At 47.7% G+C, this 14982-nt stretch overlaps 1 protein-coding gene across 5 annotated transcripts; it reads left to right on the top strand.

Annotated features, from left to right (window-relative positions):
• Positions 1-423: 423 nt before the first annotated feature.
• On the top strand, positions 424-14709 carry NR2F2 (nuclear receptor subfamily 2 group F member 2). 5 transcript variants are annotated; one of them, XM_068203653.1, is made up of 4 exons: positions 424-490; positions 874-935; positions 8719-9246; positions 12398-14709. In XM_068203653.1, exons 2-4 carry the CDS (start codon positions 893-895, stop codon positions 12670-12672), a joined length of 846 nt encoding a protein of 281 aa, XP_068059754.1. In that variant the 5' UTR covers positions 424-490; positions 874-892; the 3' UTR covers positions 12673-14709. The 5 variants fall into 5 exon arrangements, with proteins under 5 accessions (XP_068059754.1, XP_068059752.1, XP_068059753.1 ...); XM_068203651.1 differs by lacking the exon at positions 424-490 and having other exon boundaries at positions 526-935; positions 8698-9246; XM_068203652.1 differs by lacking the exon at positions 424-490 and having other exon boundaries at positions 527-935.
• Positions 14710-14982: the final 273 nt, after the last annotated feature.

The following is a 14982-nucleotide window of genomic DNA, read 5'->3' as shown; positions in this document are numbered from 1 at the left end:
TGCTGATTAGCTCGGATTCTTTCCCAACTTGCTTTAGCGTGTGCTTGCGTTCCCTGCCGACCCTACACAGGACACTATATATTTTTTCCCCTTCGGTGCATGTGTTGATAGTCCAGCCTGTAGTTGTTTGCGGTTGGCTTTTTTTTTCCCTTTTCGTTTTTTTTTTTTTTTCCTGCCGGGGAGGGGGGAGGTGGGAAAGGGGGGGAGGGGGGGCTGAAATCCGTCGCATCCATCCTACCCCCACAGTCATTAACTTAGGAGATTTCCCTTTTTTTTTTTTTTTTTTTTTTTTTTTCCCTTTCCTTTCTCCCCAATTGGAAGGGTGGGTTGTGAATATTTTTTTCCTTTTTTTTTTTTTTTTTTTTTTTAAGTCTCGCCTTTCCAGCTCCAAACAAGGTGTAGCGAGACGCTCTTCCTTCTAAGGAATGAAATGAGACAAGGATCACTCAAAGACATCTCCTACCTTGGGCTTGGGGATTTTTTCTTAAAGGCAAGGCGCACATTCCTAAGCAGCTGTGTACAAAGCCCCCCCTGAAATCTTGTCTGTGTAAAGTTAGAGTGTGTTCAGGGTGTTTTTTTTTTTTTCCTCTCTCTCCCAAGGCTGATCGCTAATAATACATCGAAAGCACTTCCCTTTAGGTTGTGGGAAATCTATTCCCTTCACCTTGCTTCCTTTTTTTCCCCCCCTGAAGGCTGTAACTTTACTTTTTTTTTCTCTCTCTCTCTTTTTTTTTTTTTTAATCAGTTTGCACAATCGCTTAGATAAACACCAAGAAGGAGACTTCTCTTTAATTACCCAACGCACATCTTTCTGGGGGGCAAACAGCGGTCTGATTTTTTTTTTATTTGTTTGTTTCACCTGCCAAACTAAAGGAGAGGTAGAAAAAGGAAGATGCAAGCGATTTGGGACCTTGAACAAGGCAAATATGGTTTTGGTATGTTTACTTATAGTTTTTTTTCTTCTTCTTTGACACTTTTTTCGGGCAATGTGTTGTGATTCTTGTGTTTCTCTTTTAAGGAAAACAAAAAATCCAAAAAAGCAAATGTTAGCTAACGTGCGTCTTAAACGATCGTTTCTAAGGTTACGTGGGTTGCTCTAAGGAGGGGAAGAGGGGAGGGGGGCAGACCCAAGTATGTGTAATTGCAGCACCATCAGTTAGCACGTCCTTTAGCTAAATAAAGCAAAGCAGCAAACAAACAAACAAGCGAACAAACCCAACGAGCGGACCCGGCTTCCAGGTCCGAGGCAAAGCGCCTCCGAGTCATTTCCCCAGGAGCAGCGCCCGGGCGCTGCCGCCCCTGCCCGGTGCCGGGGCTGCTCGGGCGGAGCGCGGACCGACCTGCTCCGGAGGGTGGGAGGGCAGGACGAGGCTCTTAACTTAAGTGATAGGTATTCAACTGCCCGGGATCGCGTCGCTGTGTGCGGCTGGCAGCGTTTATTTGGGGGGGAGAAGGGGAAAAAGGGAAAAAAAAAAAAAAAAAAAAAAAAAAAAGGGAAAAAAAAAAAAAAAAGGTCGGTGGTGAAGGTAGAGCGCCGAGATCCCCTCTCCCCCTCCGGTCCCTTCCCTGGCTAAGCAAGTACAATGGAAAGAAGCTGGAATATACTCACCATCCGAAGGTGTGGTTGGCAGTTCGGCTGAGGCTTTAAGGCAATTATTTATCCTTTTTTATTTTTTTTTAAGTATTATTGCAAAAGACGTGGATCTGACTTTAGGCAGCAGAAGTGTTTTGCTCTGACAACAGCAAGCGAGGCTCGGATCCTCGTTAAAAAAAAAAATCACAAAACAGGATCTCCCCCCCCCCCATCCCTTACCACTATCCCTTAAAAATACCTATTCGGCACAGCTCTCGCAGAAACCCTGATGCAGAAATCTTATAGTCCGGTCTAGGAGTGCCCAAGCCAATTAATTTTAAATCCTTAGGAATTAATCAGATTAAAATGTACAGAAGTTTCATTCTCGTATGCATACGTGAGCCAAAAGTCGTTTCCCTTTAAGAGATCCTTTTCTTTTAAAGTTGAATTTTAGGCAGATAAGAGACTTACACTAGGGGGCAGCCAGATACTGTACTTGCTCCAATCTTAAGCAATTTTTTTTTCCTCTCTCACAGCATATGCTCTGATTTAGCACTGTAAATTTTTCAGAGGACCCAACTCTGACAGCCCCTGGTGATTTTCAAAGTACCACAAGCCAGTGGTTAAAAATTGCATTGACTTGGAAGTTCAGAGGCACACAATAGGAGCCACTTTCCCTATTCATGGAACTTCAGTGTGGTGGAAGAGAAAAACACACACATACTACATTGAGGGAGAAGAGGAATTCATTGAATTCTGTTAGACGTAACTGCTTTCCACTGAGTTCAGAGCAAAACTCGGTATTTGTTCGATGCTGTATTCATATTGCGATTTAATCTAGAAAGAATTAGAGGACTGTTAGGCAGCTTTCTGCCAGGAAAGCAGCTTCCCCCTCCTTCCTCCTCTCTTTTTGAAACCTAAAGATTTACACCGGCTCTATCCCCAACTCAATTTTAGCAAAATAAATCCTTCCACTCCCTCTCATTAAAATAAATTTACATCTGCAGTAAAATGGCAGGAGGGATGCGTTTGTTTATTTGGAAAACCAACACGGTCTCACTTTTAAACCACAGCATTTCTATTGTCATTAGCCTCGGAGAAGGACAGTGGAGAATCTCCCCCTTCCTTGCGAAGCGCTCAGGTTTCGAGGATTATTTAGCGAAATTAGCTGCAGTTCATTTTTACATTCATCTCTTCTGTCTCAACCCACTCGCAGGGGTGTTTTCAAATAAATAGCAAAGCATCTAATGGTGCTAATAGATAGTTATATCGCTGCATCCCTCGAAGAGCAAATAGTTAATCTGGGGCATTCTTCATTAATGCTTGAGCAATCAGCGTATACGGCGGCATTTAAGCGTATATCAATGGTTTTTCATTTTTACGATCATACGTTCAAACTATTAATATTGTGCGTCCTGGTAAAACCGCTTTCTCTTCTGATTTCTGCATTTGTTAGGACGGCGTTTATGTTTTTTCATATGGTGAATTAATCCTGTTTACTTTGTCAGATTCGAGACAGGAAAGGTTGGTGTTGGGTTGTGGTTTGGGTTTTGGTTTTTATTTTTTTCCTCAGGAAATCCAACATCAGCAACAATCTGTGGCTAGTCTACATTTTGAACCCCCACCTTCTCCTACCCTCCCCGAAAGGTCACCTCCTCAGCTCTGGGATGTTTGGAAATCATAAGGCAGTTCCCCACATTTCAACCAGGAAAGATTCCTTCCCCACTTTCTGTCTTCCCAGTCCCTCCTGGTCACTGTTTCGGGTAAAGGTTATTTTTTGCTCCGAGAGGATCAATGGGAACGCTGCAGACTTGTCTTTGAAACTGAGTCGCAAAAACCTCTTCGCCCGTGGGGTCTGAACACACCAGGTTTCCAGGCAGGACACTCTAAAGTCGAGGTGCTTTTTACAACTTTCCAACCATCTCCGCACCTGCGGCTTTAGCCACATGTATTATTTCAGCGGCAGAAGTGTGTGGGCATGTGGCAACATGAAAAAGTGTGTGTGAGGAGGTGAGGGGCAATTAATCCCTTACAGAGTTATGCCCAGGTCTGTGTCCCCGCGGCCGTGCTTGGTGACCGGCTGGGATGTGAGCGCTCGCGTGTGTTCGCAGAGGAGGAAAGGTCCGGCCGGGCATTTATCTGTCTATGTTAACATGTTTTCTATTTTATCTCTCCGTCCCTTCGCTTGTTCGAGTGTCTTTTGGCCATTTTCACCGAGAGACGGACTCGAGTCTCCGCTCCGCTGGCCGGTAGCTCCATTCAGCGGGAAATAAACACGTCCCCGTGCTTAGCTCTGTTACCTGCTCCTGGTACAGAACGGAGGTCGTGTTACAGTGTCGGGGTACGTGTGGTCATGAAAGCCCCGAACCCGCAAAACCCCGACATAAAGTTAAAGGGGTTGAGGCGAGCCACGCCGTGGCGATGCCGTGCGAAAGGCTCGGCTGTCACGCTCTGCGGAGCGCCGTGCCGGGCTTCGGAGGCGTCTGGAGCGAAGCCGCGGTCCTCTCGCTTCGGGGCGAGCGGGAACCGAGAGCGCTCGGGCGGAGCGGCGGAGCCCCCGCGCCCCGCCAGGGCCGGGCTGTGCGAGCGGCCGGTCCCGTAGCGCCGGGCGCGGGCACGCTCGGCGAGGGGCGGCTCGGCGCAGCCCGGCCGGGCTCGGCGCGGCTCCGCGGGCGGCCGGGGCACGGCTCGGGCGGGCGGCGGGACACGGGGCGGCCGCGGCCGGCGCAGGTGCCCGGAGCGGGGCCGGGGGGGGGGGGCTCCGCCGTGAGACCCCCGGCGGGCAAGAGCCCGCCCTGCGCTCCCCGACCGCTTTCGGGCAACCCGCGGCCGCCCCTTCCCCGCGGCGGCGGCGGCGGCAGCGCCGGCGCTCGGCTTTACTTTTATTCCGTGGAGTTTTACCTCGGTTTAGCGCCTGCTTTCCGCTTTGCACCCGCCGCCCCCTCCGACCCCCGGGGCCGCGCCCCGGCGGGCAGCCCCAGGTGAGGCGGCGGCGGCGGCGCCGCGCTCCGCACGCCGGGCTCGCCCTAACCCCTGGCCCCGGCGGGGCGGGAGGGCGCGGGGCGGCGGGCGCGGGGCGGCGGGCGGCGCTAGGACCGCGCGGGCGGCGGCGGCGGCCATGGCGGGCCGCGCAAGGGCGGCGCGGCCCAATGAGGGCCGGGGGGCGGGGCGCGCGCGCCTGGCCAGTCAGGCGCCGGCCCGGTTGCCTTATAAGGCGCGCGGTCGCCATGGCGACGCGCGCTGAGTTGCAGCAGCCGTGTCAAAGTTCACTCTCCCGCCAGCGGGGCGAGCGGCCGGCGGGGAGCGCGCTCGCCGCTCCTCGGCCCACACGCCGCCCGCACCGCCCGCCCGCCCCGCCCCGCGCCGCCCCTCCCCGCCGCCGCGAGGGGAGGGGAGCGGGGGGGAGCCCCTGCTTCTTTTTATTTTGGGGCGGGGGGGGGGGGGAAGCGCTGGCGCGCTCTCCCCGTGGTGATTTTTTTCCCCTCCTCCCTTCCCTCCCCGGCTGAGGAGCGATGCTGCGCGCTGGGTTATGATCCTTCCCTCTCTCTCTCTCTCTCTCCCTCTCCCTCCTCCTCCTCCTCCTCCTCTCCTCCTCCTCCTCCTCCTCCTCCTCCCGCTCCCCTCTTTTATCATCCTGGCTGGCTGGGCGCTGCTGCGCTGGCGAGTTGACTCCTTCCCTCCCCCCCGCCCCGCGGCCCCCCTCCCCCTGCCCGCGCCGTGAGCACCGGCGGCGCGGAGGCGAGAGCCCACTTGCGAGGCGGCAGAAGCAGCATAAGGCAGCGCGGCGGCGGCGGCAGCGGCGGCGGGAGCGGCGGCGGCGGGAGCGGCGGCAGCGGCACCCGAGCGGCGGCGGGAGCGGGAGCGGCGGCGGGGACGCGGCGCGGCGGGAGCGGCGAACCGGCGGAACGGGGCAGAGCGGAGCAGAGCGGCGGCGCCGGAGAGGAGGAACAAATAAACAATCATAATAATAATTCATAATAATCGTAATCGTAACGATAATAAGAATTTTTTTATAAAACAAAAAAAAAAAAAAGAGAGAGCGAGGAGGAGGAGGAGGAAAAAAAAAAAGCCAACAGCCCCCCCACACCCCCGAGCCCAAAAGAGGGAGCGAGAGAGAGCAAGAGCGCAGCGGCCGGGCGGAGCGGCGGAGAGGAAGAATTAAAGCGAGCGAAGGAGGGAGGAGAGACAGAGCAGAGAGAGAGGAGGAAAGAGGAGGAGGAGGAAAAAAAAAAGCCCACAAAAACAAAGCGATCGCAGTTGATGTTGCTGCTGCAAGCTGGACTTCCAAAAACTACGGCGAGACCGACCGCTCTCCGCGCCGAGAAGAGTCTCCTCCGCTGTGCGTGTTTTTTTCCGCTGTGTGTGTAATCTTTAACCTTTTATTCATTCTTATTTTGATGGCTTTCCTGAATGGCTGACTGCGAGCTTCCCTGGACCTGGCCCCCAGACACCCGCCTCTCCTCCTTCAACTACTCTGCTGCAGATCAGCTCTAAGAGAGAGAGAGGGAGATCTTTGAAGAGATTTTTTTTTTTTTTCTCCTCTCTCTCTCTCTCTCTCTCCCCCTCTCTCCCCCACCCCCACCACCCCTTTACTTTGCTCTCCTGGAGCCCAGACAATCGACTCGCACCTCGCCCCCCCGCACACACACCTCCATCGCCCCGTGCTTCTGCACCTTCGCCGGTACCGGGAGATCCCCCCCACCCCGACCCTCCTGAAAAAAAAAAAAAAAAAAAAAAAAAAAGGCAAAACAACAAAAGAGAGAGAGGGAAAGAGAGAGAGAGAGAGGGGGGAGGACAAAAAATAAAAAGACTGCTGCAAAGCTGATCTGAAAAGCAAAGCAAACAAACTTTGAAAATAAAGGGGGAACAGGAAGTTTGGCAACGGTGTCCAATAGATATGGCAATGGTAGTCGGTGCGTGGCGAGACCCCCAGGACGATGTGCCCGGAGCTCAGGGAACGCAGCCTTCGCAAGCCCCGCCGGTGCAGGGACCCCCGGCCGGGGCCCCGCACACCCCACAGACCCCGGGGCCCGGGGGCCCTCCCAGTACGCCAGCCCAGACCAACCCGCCGAGCCAGCAGAACCAAGGAGACAAGCAGCAGCAGCAGCAGCACATTGAATGTGTGGTTTGTGGGGACAAGTCTAGTGGCAAACATTATGGCCAGTTTACCTGCGAGGGTTGCAAGAGTTTCTTCAAGCGGAGTGTAAGGAGGAATCTCAGCTACACTTGTCGTGCCAACAGGAACTGTCCCATTGACCAGCACCACCGCAATCAGTGTCAGTACTGCCGCCTCAAAAAATGCCTCAAAGTTGGCATGAGACGGGAAGGTATTGGGATTTCATTTGTTTTGCAATTTTTTTTTCACTCGCTGCGTTTTGGGGTTTGTTTGGTTTTCCTTTTTTTTATTATTTTTAAATAATATATATAATTACTCTTAGTATTTTTAACTTTCCTCTCCAAACCCCAAACCCAACCAGAACCTTTCCTTCCCCCCACCCACCCCCCTCGAATAAACCAGCCAGAAACTTTCTCGTAATGAAAGAAAGCGGTGTTGGGGAGGGTGGGCAGGGAGGCAGGGGCTCTCGCATGCTTTCTCCTGCACTCGTAATTGATTTGTGTTTGTTTTGATTTTGCTGATGGAGGTTTATTGAAAGTGGATTTTTAGTTTCACGCTGCTTAGGAGCGAGATGATGATTCTGACGTGTGGTTACTTTTCCTTCGTGTTTCCTCCTGCATGCTCAGCCTTAGCCCCCGTCCCCCGAGCAGCCCTGTGTGTGTCTGTGCGTGTGTGTACACACACACACGGAGCCTCCCGAGATGCACACACACACACACACACACACACACACACATACACATATATATATCCTCCAGCACCCTGCCTTAGATTGCAATTTTACACAGGCGGTTCAAATTACTATTACAATGGGACTCACCCTACCGAGGCTCTACAGCACTCCACTGTGGATTCCCAGCCGGATTTTTCCTCCTTTAAAAATATAAATACATACACACACGCATCTCCACGCGTGTGTGTGTGTGTATATACACACTGCCGTGTGCCTGCCTTTCCTGGTTGTTATTACCTCACTTTTCTCTTCTTCCTCTTATTTTCTTGTTCCTCCGGGAGATGCAGGAGGGGGTAGAAGGGATGGGGTGGGGGGTGTAAGGAGCAGTCCAGAAGTAAGTGTGGGGTGCTCGGATCTCTGCAAGTGGAGTCTTTGTGATATAAAATTAGACGGGAAATGTGAGCCTGCAGTTTTCCAATGCGTGCTCTGTGTCTGGACGCTGCTATGTAGGTTAAGGGTGAGGGGGCTTGGGACTCGCCGGGCTCCTCTCTTTGTGTTTCTGCAAGAGTAACTAACCTTGGAATACAGGCGATAACAAATATAAATCAAGCACATTTTTAGGCGTTCTCCCTTCTTGTCGTCTCTCTGCCTCTGAGCCCTTTTTCTCTCTCCTTTTTCTCTCGCTGTCACCGTGTAAATTTATTAACAAAATGAAAGGCCCACTTTCCATGGGCAGCGGGGGAAGGTGCCTTTGGATAATGCCCTCAGCCTCACCAGGGGACCTGCCGGGGATGTTGTGGGTTGATTTTGCCTCCTTTGGTATTTTTTACGAGAGGGGGGGATGTATAATACCAGCAGCAACGATGTATTCAGTGGGCGAGAAACGCGTGTGGGACCAGAGCCGGGGATTTCGAACTGAAGTGTTTCTTCCTTCTCCCCTCCTCCCTCCCCATCCCGCTCCCCCAGCCTCAAATCAGTGAGCTGGTTTAGGTGTAATGGAGAAAAAACACACAAAGACGTATCCTGCATCTCTTGAAGGAGGGGGTGGCGGTGGAGGGGAGGGGGGATAACTGGACTGTGGTGTGTTTTGGGAAGTGAGGAGCTGGGCTCCCACAGCAGCCCTGGCCGAGCCCACAGCGTCCCTCAGCTTTTGTTGTTGCTTGACTTGACCCGAGAACTGCGGAGCCTTAGAGCGGGGCTGGGACTGAACTCTGCCTGGGAAAATGCATGTTTCCCCCGAAGCTGGCCGGGTGCGGGGTCACACAGGCACGCACAAGCACACAAAGCAGGCTGTATTTGAACCGATGGTCGCAATTCAGATATTAATAGCTGTAGTTTCTTCTTTATTTACTGCAGCGGTCCAGAGGGGCAGAATGCCACCCACACAGCCAACTCATGGTCAGTTCGCCTTGACAAATGGGGACCCTCTCAACTGCCATTCCTACCTATCCGGATATATCTCCCTTCTTCTGAGAGCAGAGCCCTACCCCACCTCCCGCTTTGGCAGTCAGTGCATGCAACCCAACAACATCATGGGCATCGAGAACATTTGTGAACTGGCAGCTAGGATGCTCTTCAGCGCGGTGGAGTGGGCCAGGAATATCCCCTTCTTCCCAGACCTCCAGATCACAGACCAGGTGGCCCTCCTGAGGCTGACCTGGAGCGAGTTATTTGTCCTCAACGCTGCCCAGTGCTCCATGCCCCTCCACGTAGCTCCGCTCCTGGCAGCTGCTGGCCTCCACGCTTCGCCAATGTCTGCTGACCGAGTGGTCGCCTTTATGGACCACATACGAATCTTCCAAGAGCAAGTAGAAAAACTGAAAGCATTGCATGTCGACTCTGCAGAATATAGCTGTTTAAAGGCCATAGTCCTCTTCACCTCAGGTAGGCGGCATTTCTTTGCTCCTTTTTTTTTTTTTTTTCTCCTTCCCCGGGCCCCCCTTGAGAACTGGTTGCTCTTGCAAAGTGTTATTGCCTGCACCCCATCCCCGCTCCCTGCCCCCCGAGAACCAGCGCGGTCTCTTTTCCTTTTAGGAAGCGGTGCCCTGTGCTCTCCCTTTCAGGGCCTCGGATCCAAGCATCCCATCTTCTAGGGAGTGCAAATCAGAAAAAAATAAAATAAAAATAAAATACGCACACACCTTTTTTTTTTTTTTTTTTTAAAGAAAAAAAACAGACAGCCAAAATACACCCCAACCCTAGCTGAATAATGCTGGGGACTGGGAAAGAAGGGGCCCGGGAAGAGGCACCCATTCGCCACGAGAGACTGCGCTCTTCCCATTGAAAATAATATTTTATTTAACAGTATAGCTCTGGGTTGTTGCATTTAATGACACGCATCCGAACAGCAGCAAAATCTGTTTGATGTTGTTAAATACAAGTCGTCCTATCAGTGAAACCACTTTAAAAAGAGGATCATTTTATGGGCAGCCAGGAAGGGAAAAAAGCCCTGCAGGATTAAAAATTGAATTAAAAAAAAAAAAAAGTTAAATGCACAAATCTGAGTTTAAAATATGTTCCCTGCCATCCCATAAAATAAAATAAATCAACTTTGCAAAGAGCTGTCTCTGATTTAAACAGAATGTGGCAGTGAGCAGTTCTGTGTCATTTAAGCTAAGGGGAAAAGTTTGCATTTGTACCCAGCAGGAACTGCATAGTCCAAAGCGAGTAGCGGGTGCGAAAAGATCATTACCATAAGTAGACAGGGATAGTATGGAAAAGTAAGAGGAGGCTGAAGCTGCCGCTCCGCAGTGTAATTCCGGGGTGGCACAACCATGACTCTCCCGAGGAAAAGACCTCGAGGTGTTTCTTAGATAATCAAAGAGGGGAGGGGGGGGGAAATATGTGTCAACTTTTGCTGCCTAGAAATAGTGCATGAGTTATAAAGCAATAATTGAGTGCGTTGTGAAATCTAATTAGCTTGCACTAGAGTTTAACCTGGGTGAGTAATAATCCTGATATTAACTCTGGAGGCTAAATTTTTTTTTTTTTCTTCTTCTGAGGGGAAAAAAAAATCTGCTCGCTAATTTGTGCAATACGTTATCTCAGATCACTAACTTTGAGGCTGCACCAGCAACCCAGTGTGCTGGAGCCCTAGAAGTTTGGGGATTAAATTTAAAAATACATATATTTCGCCTGTAACTGCTTCGGACGCTTGGGAAAGTGGCCACGCGATAAACATATGAATGGAAGCAGGACCTGCAAAATAATTACTCATCAGAGTTTTTTAAAGCCTGATATCAGGAAACAGGAAAAAAATGTAGTTTATGTGGGAAAAGAAGGGCTCACAATCCGTTCCTTGTTGTGTTAAAGGGGGTCTGGGGAACGAAGTCATTTTCTGGACTTTGTCCAGGTTCTGGGTCGTGACCTAAACTTCCTTTTATATATTATTGCTTTACACATAAAAAACTTCTCCTTTTTTTTTCCTCCCCCCCCAATTACTGGTGCTAAATCCTGAGGTGATCAATGAGCAGGACCCATCTAGCCACAGGGAGATAGGGACCCCGTGTGGGAAGGGGTGTCCGTGGGGTGCTTATTTTATTTTTCTATCGTTTTTCTAGGATGCATTTTCCTCTCCCTCGCTCAGCCGCTCAGCGAGGATCCCACACACGCTCACATCCCTCCCCAGCCCCTGCCCAGCTCACACCCACACCAAGGAGTTTATTTCCAATCCTGCCTTTTCTCCCAAATCACTTTTTTTTTTTCTTTTTTTTTTTTTCTTTTTTTTTTTTTAGCCTTCTGAGAAAACAATCGTCCGATCCTGTCGTAACTGTTTAATTTATGACTATTTTCAAAATGGGAGGCCTGGCGTGTAAATTGCCTCCCAACTAGATAAACGTTTCTTGTTATCTGATTCTGGGCAAGACAGCCACATGCAAAAAAATATAGGGTGATGCTTGCAGCTTCTGCAGCACCCCAATAACCCTCCCTGATATAAAGCAGACGCACATAGATGCATATAATGTTTGCTGCAGCCTCTTTTAAGAGGGAGGGGGGAAAAATCTGGGTTCTAATGACTCGCAGAATATGCATGTGTTAGCCCTGTGCCTAGGAAAGCCACAGGGAGGTCAGGTCACAACCTGTGCTCTTTCAGCACAGACGTCTCTGATTTAAAGGGAACTTATTGTATTTTAGCGTATCAGGGAAAAAAAAAAAAAAAAAAAGAAAAAAATGTCCAGACCCTATCAGGGAGTTTTCTTCTTGTAAGGGCCTTTAGGTTTAAAAAGAAGAAGAAGAGGAAAAAAAAAAAAGAGGGGGGAGTGGAGGGGGGGAAGAAAGAAAGAGAAAAGAAAAGAGGGGGGAAAAGAAACAGCTCAAATGAACAGAGAGATCACAGTTTGCATGGCTGCCTCTGAATAGGCTAAACTGACAAGATCAGTTTTAAAGGGCCACTTAAATCAGTTTCAAAGACTGAAGAAAAACGCGTTGTCTTCTTTGGGGGAGAATCTGTTGCTGGATCCGGGGCGCCATTATCTTTGGCTGGGCCAGTTTTTATTATTATTATGATTTCTATCACTATGAGTAGTAGTCCTTCTCTTCGCAGGGTTAGGCTACCCCCAATTATTTTCCGAGAAGGGGGGGTGTGGAGAAATAGTGGCTCCCTTTCCCCCTTTTTGACTCAAGCCTTCCCCGCCCCCCCAGCCTTTCCCCCAAAAAATACAGAGATATGAAATTAGGCTTGGCCAGCACCTCCTTGCCACCCCTCAGGTCTGTAGTGCCATTAGAAACCTCGACTCTGGGAGCTGTGCTTAGTCCTAAAGGAGACCCTCTAGAAGAGAGAGAAATACAGACACACACACACACATGCACAGAGAGATTGTCCCTTTTGGTAAAACCCACTTAAACTCTGGGGGGCAAGGTGATGGCGCACGATCTTAAACCTAGACATTAAAAAAAAATCAAATTAAAAATTTAAAAAACAAAACAAAAAAAACCCCACAAACCACCAAAACCTTTTTAATCTGATGATTGCTTTCTTTTTTTTTTTTCCTTTTCTTTCTTTTTTTTTTTTTTTTTTTAATACACTTTCTTCTAGATGCCTGTGGTCTCTCTGATGTAGCCCATGTTGAAAGTTTACAGGAGAAGTCACAGTGTGCTTTGGAAGAGTATGTTAGGAGCCAGTATCCCAACCAGCCAACACGATTCGGGAAGCTATTACTACGTCTCCCCTCCCTTCGCACTGTCTCCTCTTCTGTCATAGAGCAATTGTTTTTCGTCCGTTTGGTAGGTAAAACCCCCATAGAAACCCTAATCAGGGATATGTTACTGTCTGGCAGCAGTTTTAACTGGCCTTACATGTCCATTCAATAAAACATTCAAGAGAGAGAAAAAGAAAAAGGAAAAAAAAAAAAAAACGACAAGACAAAAATTAAAAAAAAAAAATTTCAAAATTGAGAAGGGAGATGAGAGTGAAAGGAAAGCAAATGACATTTGGGTTCTGGTTGTTTCTTAAATTTCCTTCTGCTAAGAAAGGATGTAAAAGGATGTTACAAGTTTGCTAAGAGAAGACAGGAAAAAATTAATGGACTGTGAATTAAAAAAAGAGACTGTCAAATGAACTTTTACAGAATGCATTAAAAACTCCCGTGTCGTTCAGAAAAAAAACTTGCTACTTATCATTTTTTTTGTAAAAAATAAAAAAGAGGGAAAGAAAAAAAGAAAGAAGAAGAAAAGAAACGATGGTGGGCTTTTTCTTTTTTTCTTTTTTCTTCTTTTTTTTTCTTTTTTTTTTTTTTTGGGTAAACTTTTTAAAAAATCTCGCTTAAAGTGCATTTAAAGGAAATTTGGAGAAAATTAGCAGAACGGAAGAAAGTAAGTCTTTTTTTTCCAAATTATTAATTGTCCTATGTGTCTATGTACCTATAGCTGTTCTTTTTTGTATTTTTCTGGTTTCAAACCAGTTTATTCTGTGGTTCTATAATAATTTTTGATATAACCTTGGCTTCTTTAAAAAAAATAAACTGTGTATCCTTAAAATATATGTTCTGAAAGAATTAAAACTGAGTCCACGAAAGTATCATAGGAAGAAAGGAAAAGAGAAAAAAAAACCCTCAACAACACAATGATGGAAGCGCACTTAAGGTGGTGACCCAAAATCTAGCTTGAAGCTGAGAGAGCTATAATTATATAGACCCGAATGAACCACACGTGTCATATAACTCCCCCCAAATCTAGGTTTTTTTGATATTTCGGACAGAAAATGAACTGTGGGGATTTATTATAGGTAGAAGGATTTTGTGTCCAAGACACACTACGGTTTTGATTAAAAAAAAAAAAAAAAAGCAAACAAACAAGCAAACAAGCAAAGTGAACTTTTGTAATTTGAATTGGGTTCCACATAGTTCATCATGAATTGTTATTAAACTCCTCTATCTGTTTGTATATTTGCAAGCCCTTTGTATTATAATAATTGTTGATATTTTCCCTTTTTAAAAAATACCATTGAAATCAGCATGACAAAATAACACTGTTGGCACTTATAGATAACGTGATTGATTCAGTATCTTAGAGTTTACAGTTTTGTGTTTAAAAAAACTGAAGGTTTTTTTTTTTTTAAGTGCAACATTTCTGTATACTGTAAAAGTTATAATAACTGAACTGTTTGGTCGAGTCTTTGTGTGTTATATTCCAAGGAAAATTGAAAGTATTCAGAAATTAAAATATTATTTGATATCTGAAACTTGTTTGGCTGTCATAAATGTCTTTCAGAAACCACATTACTTCTCTATAGTTTGCAGTCATTTAAGTCCATAGGCGATTGATTTGTTTACTTGTCACAGTAAGTTTGTAGCAGATGTATTGTAGTGTATTTACCTGTTTAATTCCGGGATGGGGGTGGAGGACTTAAGTTCGTGGTTTATCTCTGGTTTTAGGAAGTACTATGCTGAAATGGTAAACCATCAACCCCCATTCAACTAATCCTCCTGTTAATTAAAAATGGATTTTCTGGGAAAAAAAAAAAAAAAGGCCCTTATTTTTGTCACACTTAAGTGCCTGCGTAGGAAAGGTATTGTTGTGAAAAAGTATTAGAAATCTGGAGATCAGTATCTATTTTATGATCAGAATGGGGCGAAAAATCTTTTGTAAATGTCTGACATACGCGCACAAGATCATTCAAGCAAGGTAATAGCAGTATTGTAAATATAGGTCAGTTGTTTGCAATGAGTTTTCTTTAAGTATGTGTGATTTTTTATAATACTCCGTAGTTGCCATCTATCGTTGTCATTGAGAGGTCTTCAAATGGAGTGGCTTTAGCTTCTAGCACTGAGGAGTCGGTTTTTAATGTATATATACTCTCAAGTGGATTTCTTTTTTTTTTTCTTTTTTTGGTTTGGTTTTTTTTTTTTTTTTTTACCTTAGACTGTGAAAGCATGACCACAGGTCATCTCTCTCTTTTACATATGGGCTACATGTCTGTGTGTATGCTGGCACACAGACACGCGTGGGCGTCCATGGATGTGCCCTGCGGAGGCACTGGGCCCTCTCCTGCAGCCCTGGCACCGGGAGTGGGACCTGCCTGGGCGGGTGGCATAGGACCGGACACACCACTGGGGAATTGAGTGCTATCCCGAGCAGGCAAAAAAACCCCACAAAATAACCCAACCCAAACCTGAAGGAAGG

This window comes from Anomalospiza imberbis, chromosome 13 (assembly GCF_031753505.1).
Source record: "Anomalospiza imberbis isolate Cuckoo-Finch-1a 21T00152 chromosome 13, ASM3175350v1, whole genome shotgun sequence".
NCBI lineage: Eukaryota > Metazoa > Chordata > Aves > Passeriformes > Viduidae > Anomalospiza > Anomalospiza imberbis.
This window is presented reverse-complemented; position numbering and strand designations above follow the sequence as displayed.

Excerpts from the sequence above, each read along its gene's own strand:
- NR2F2 (XM_068203649.1), top strand. The coding sequence starts at position 6,471 with ATGGCAATGGTAGTCGGTGCGTGGCGAGACCCCCAGGACGATGTGCCC. Across the intron at positions 6,901-8,697 it reads AGTTGGCATGAGACGGGAAG|TTTCTTCTTTATTTACTGCA; the intron begins GTATTGGGATTT and ends TAATAGCTGTAG. Across the intron at positions 9,247-12,397 it reads CATAGTCCTCTTCACCTCAG|ATGCCTGTGGTCTCTCTGAT; the intron begins GTAGGCGGCATT and ends ACTTTCTTCTAG.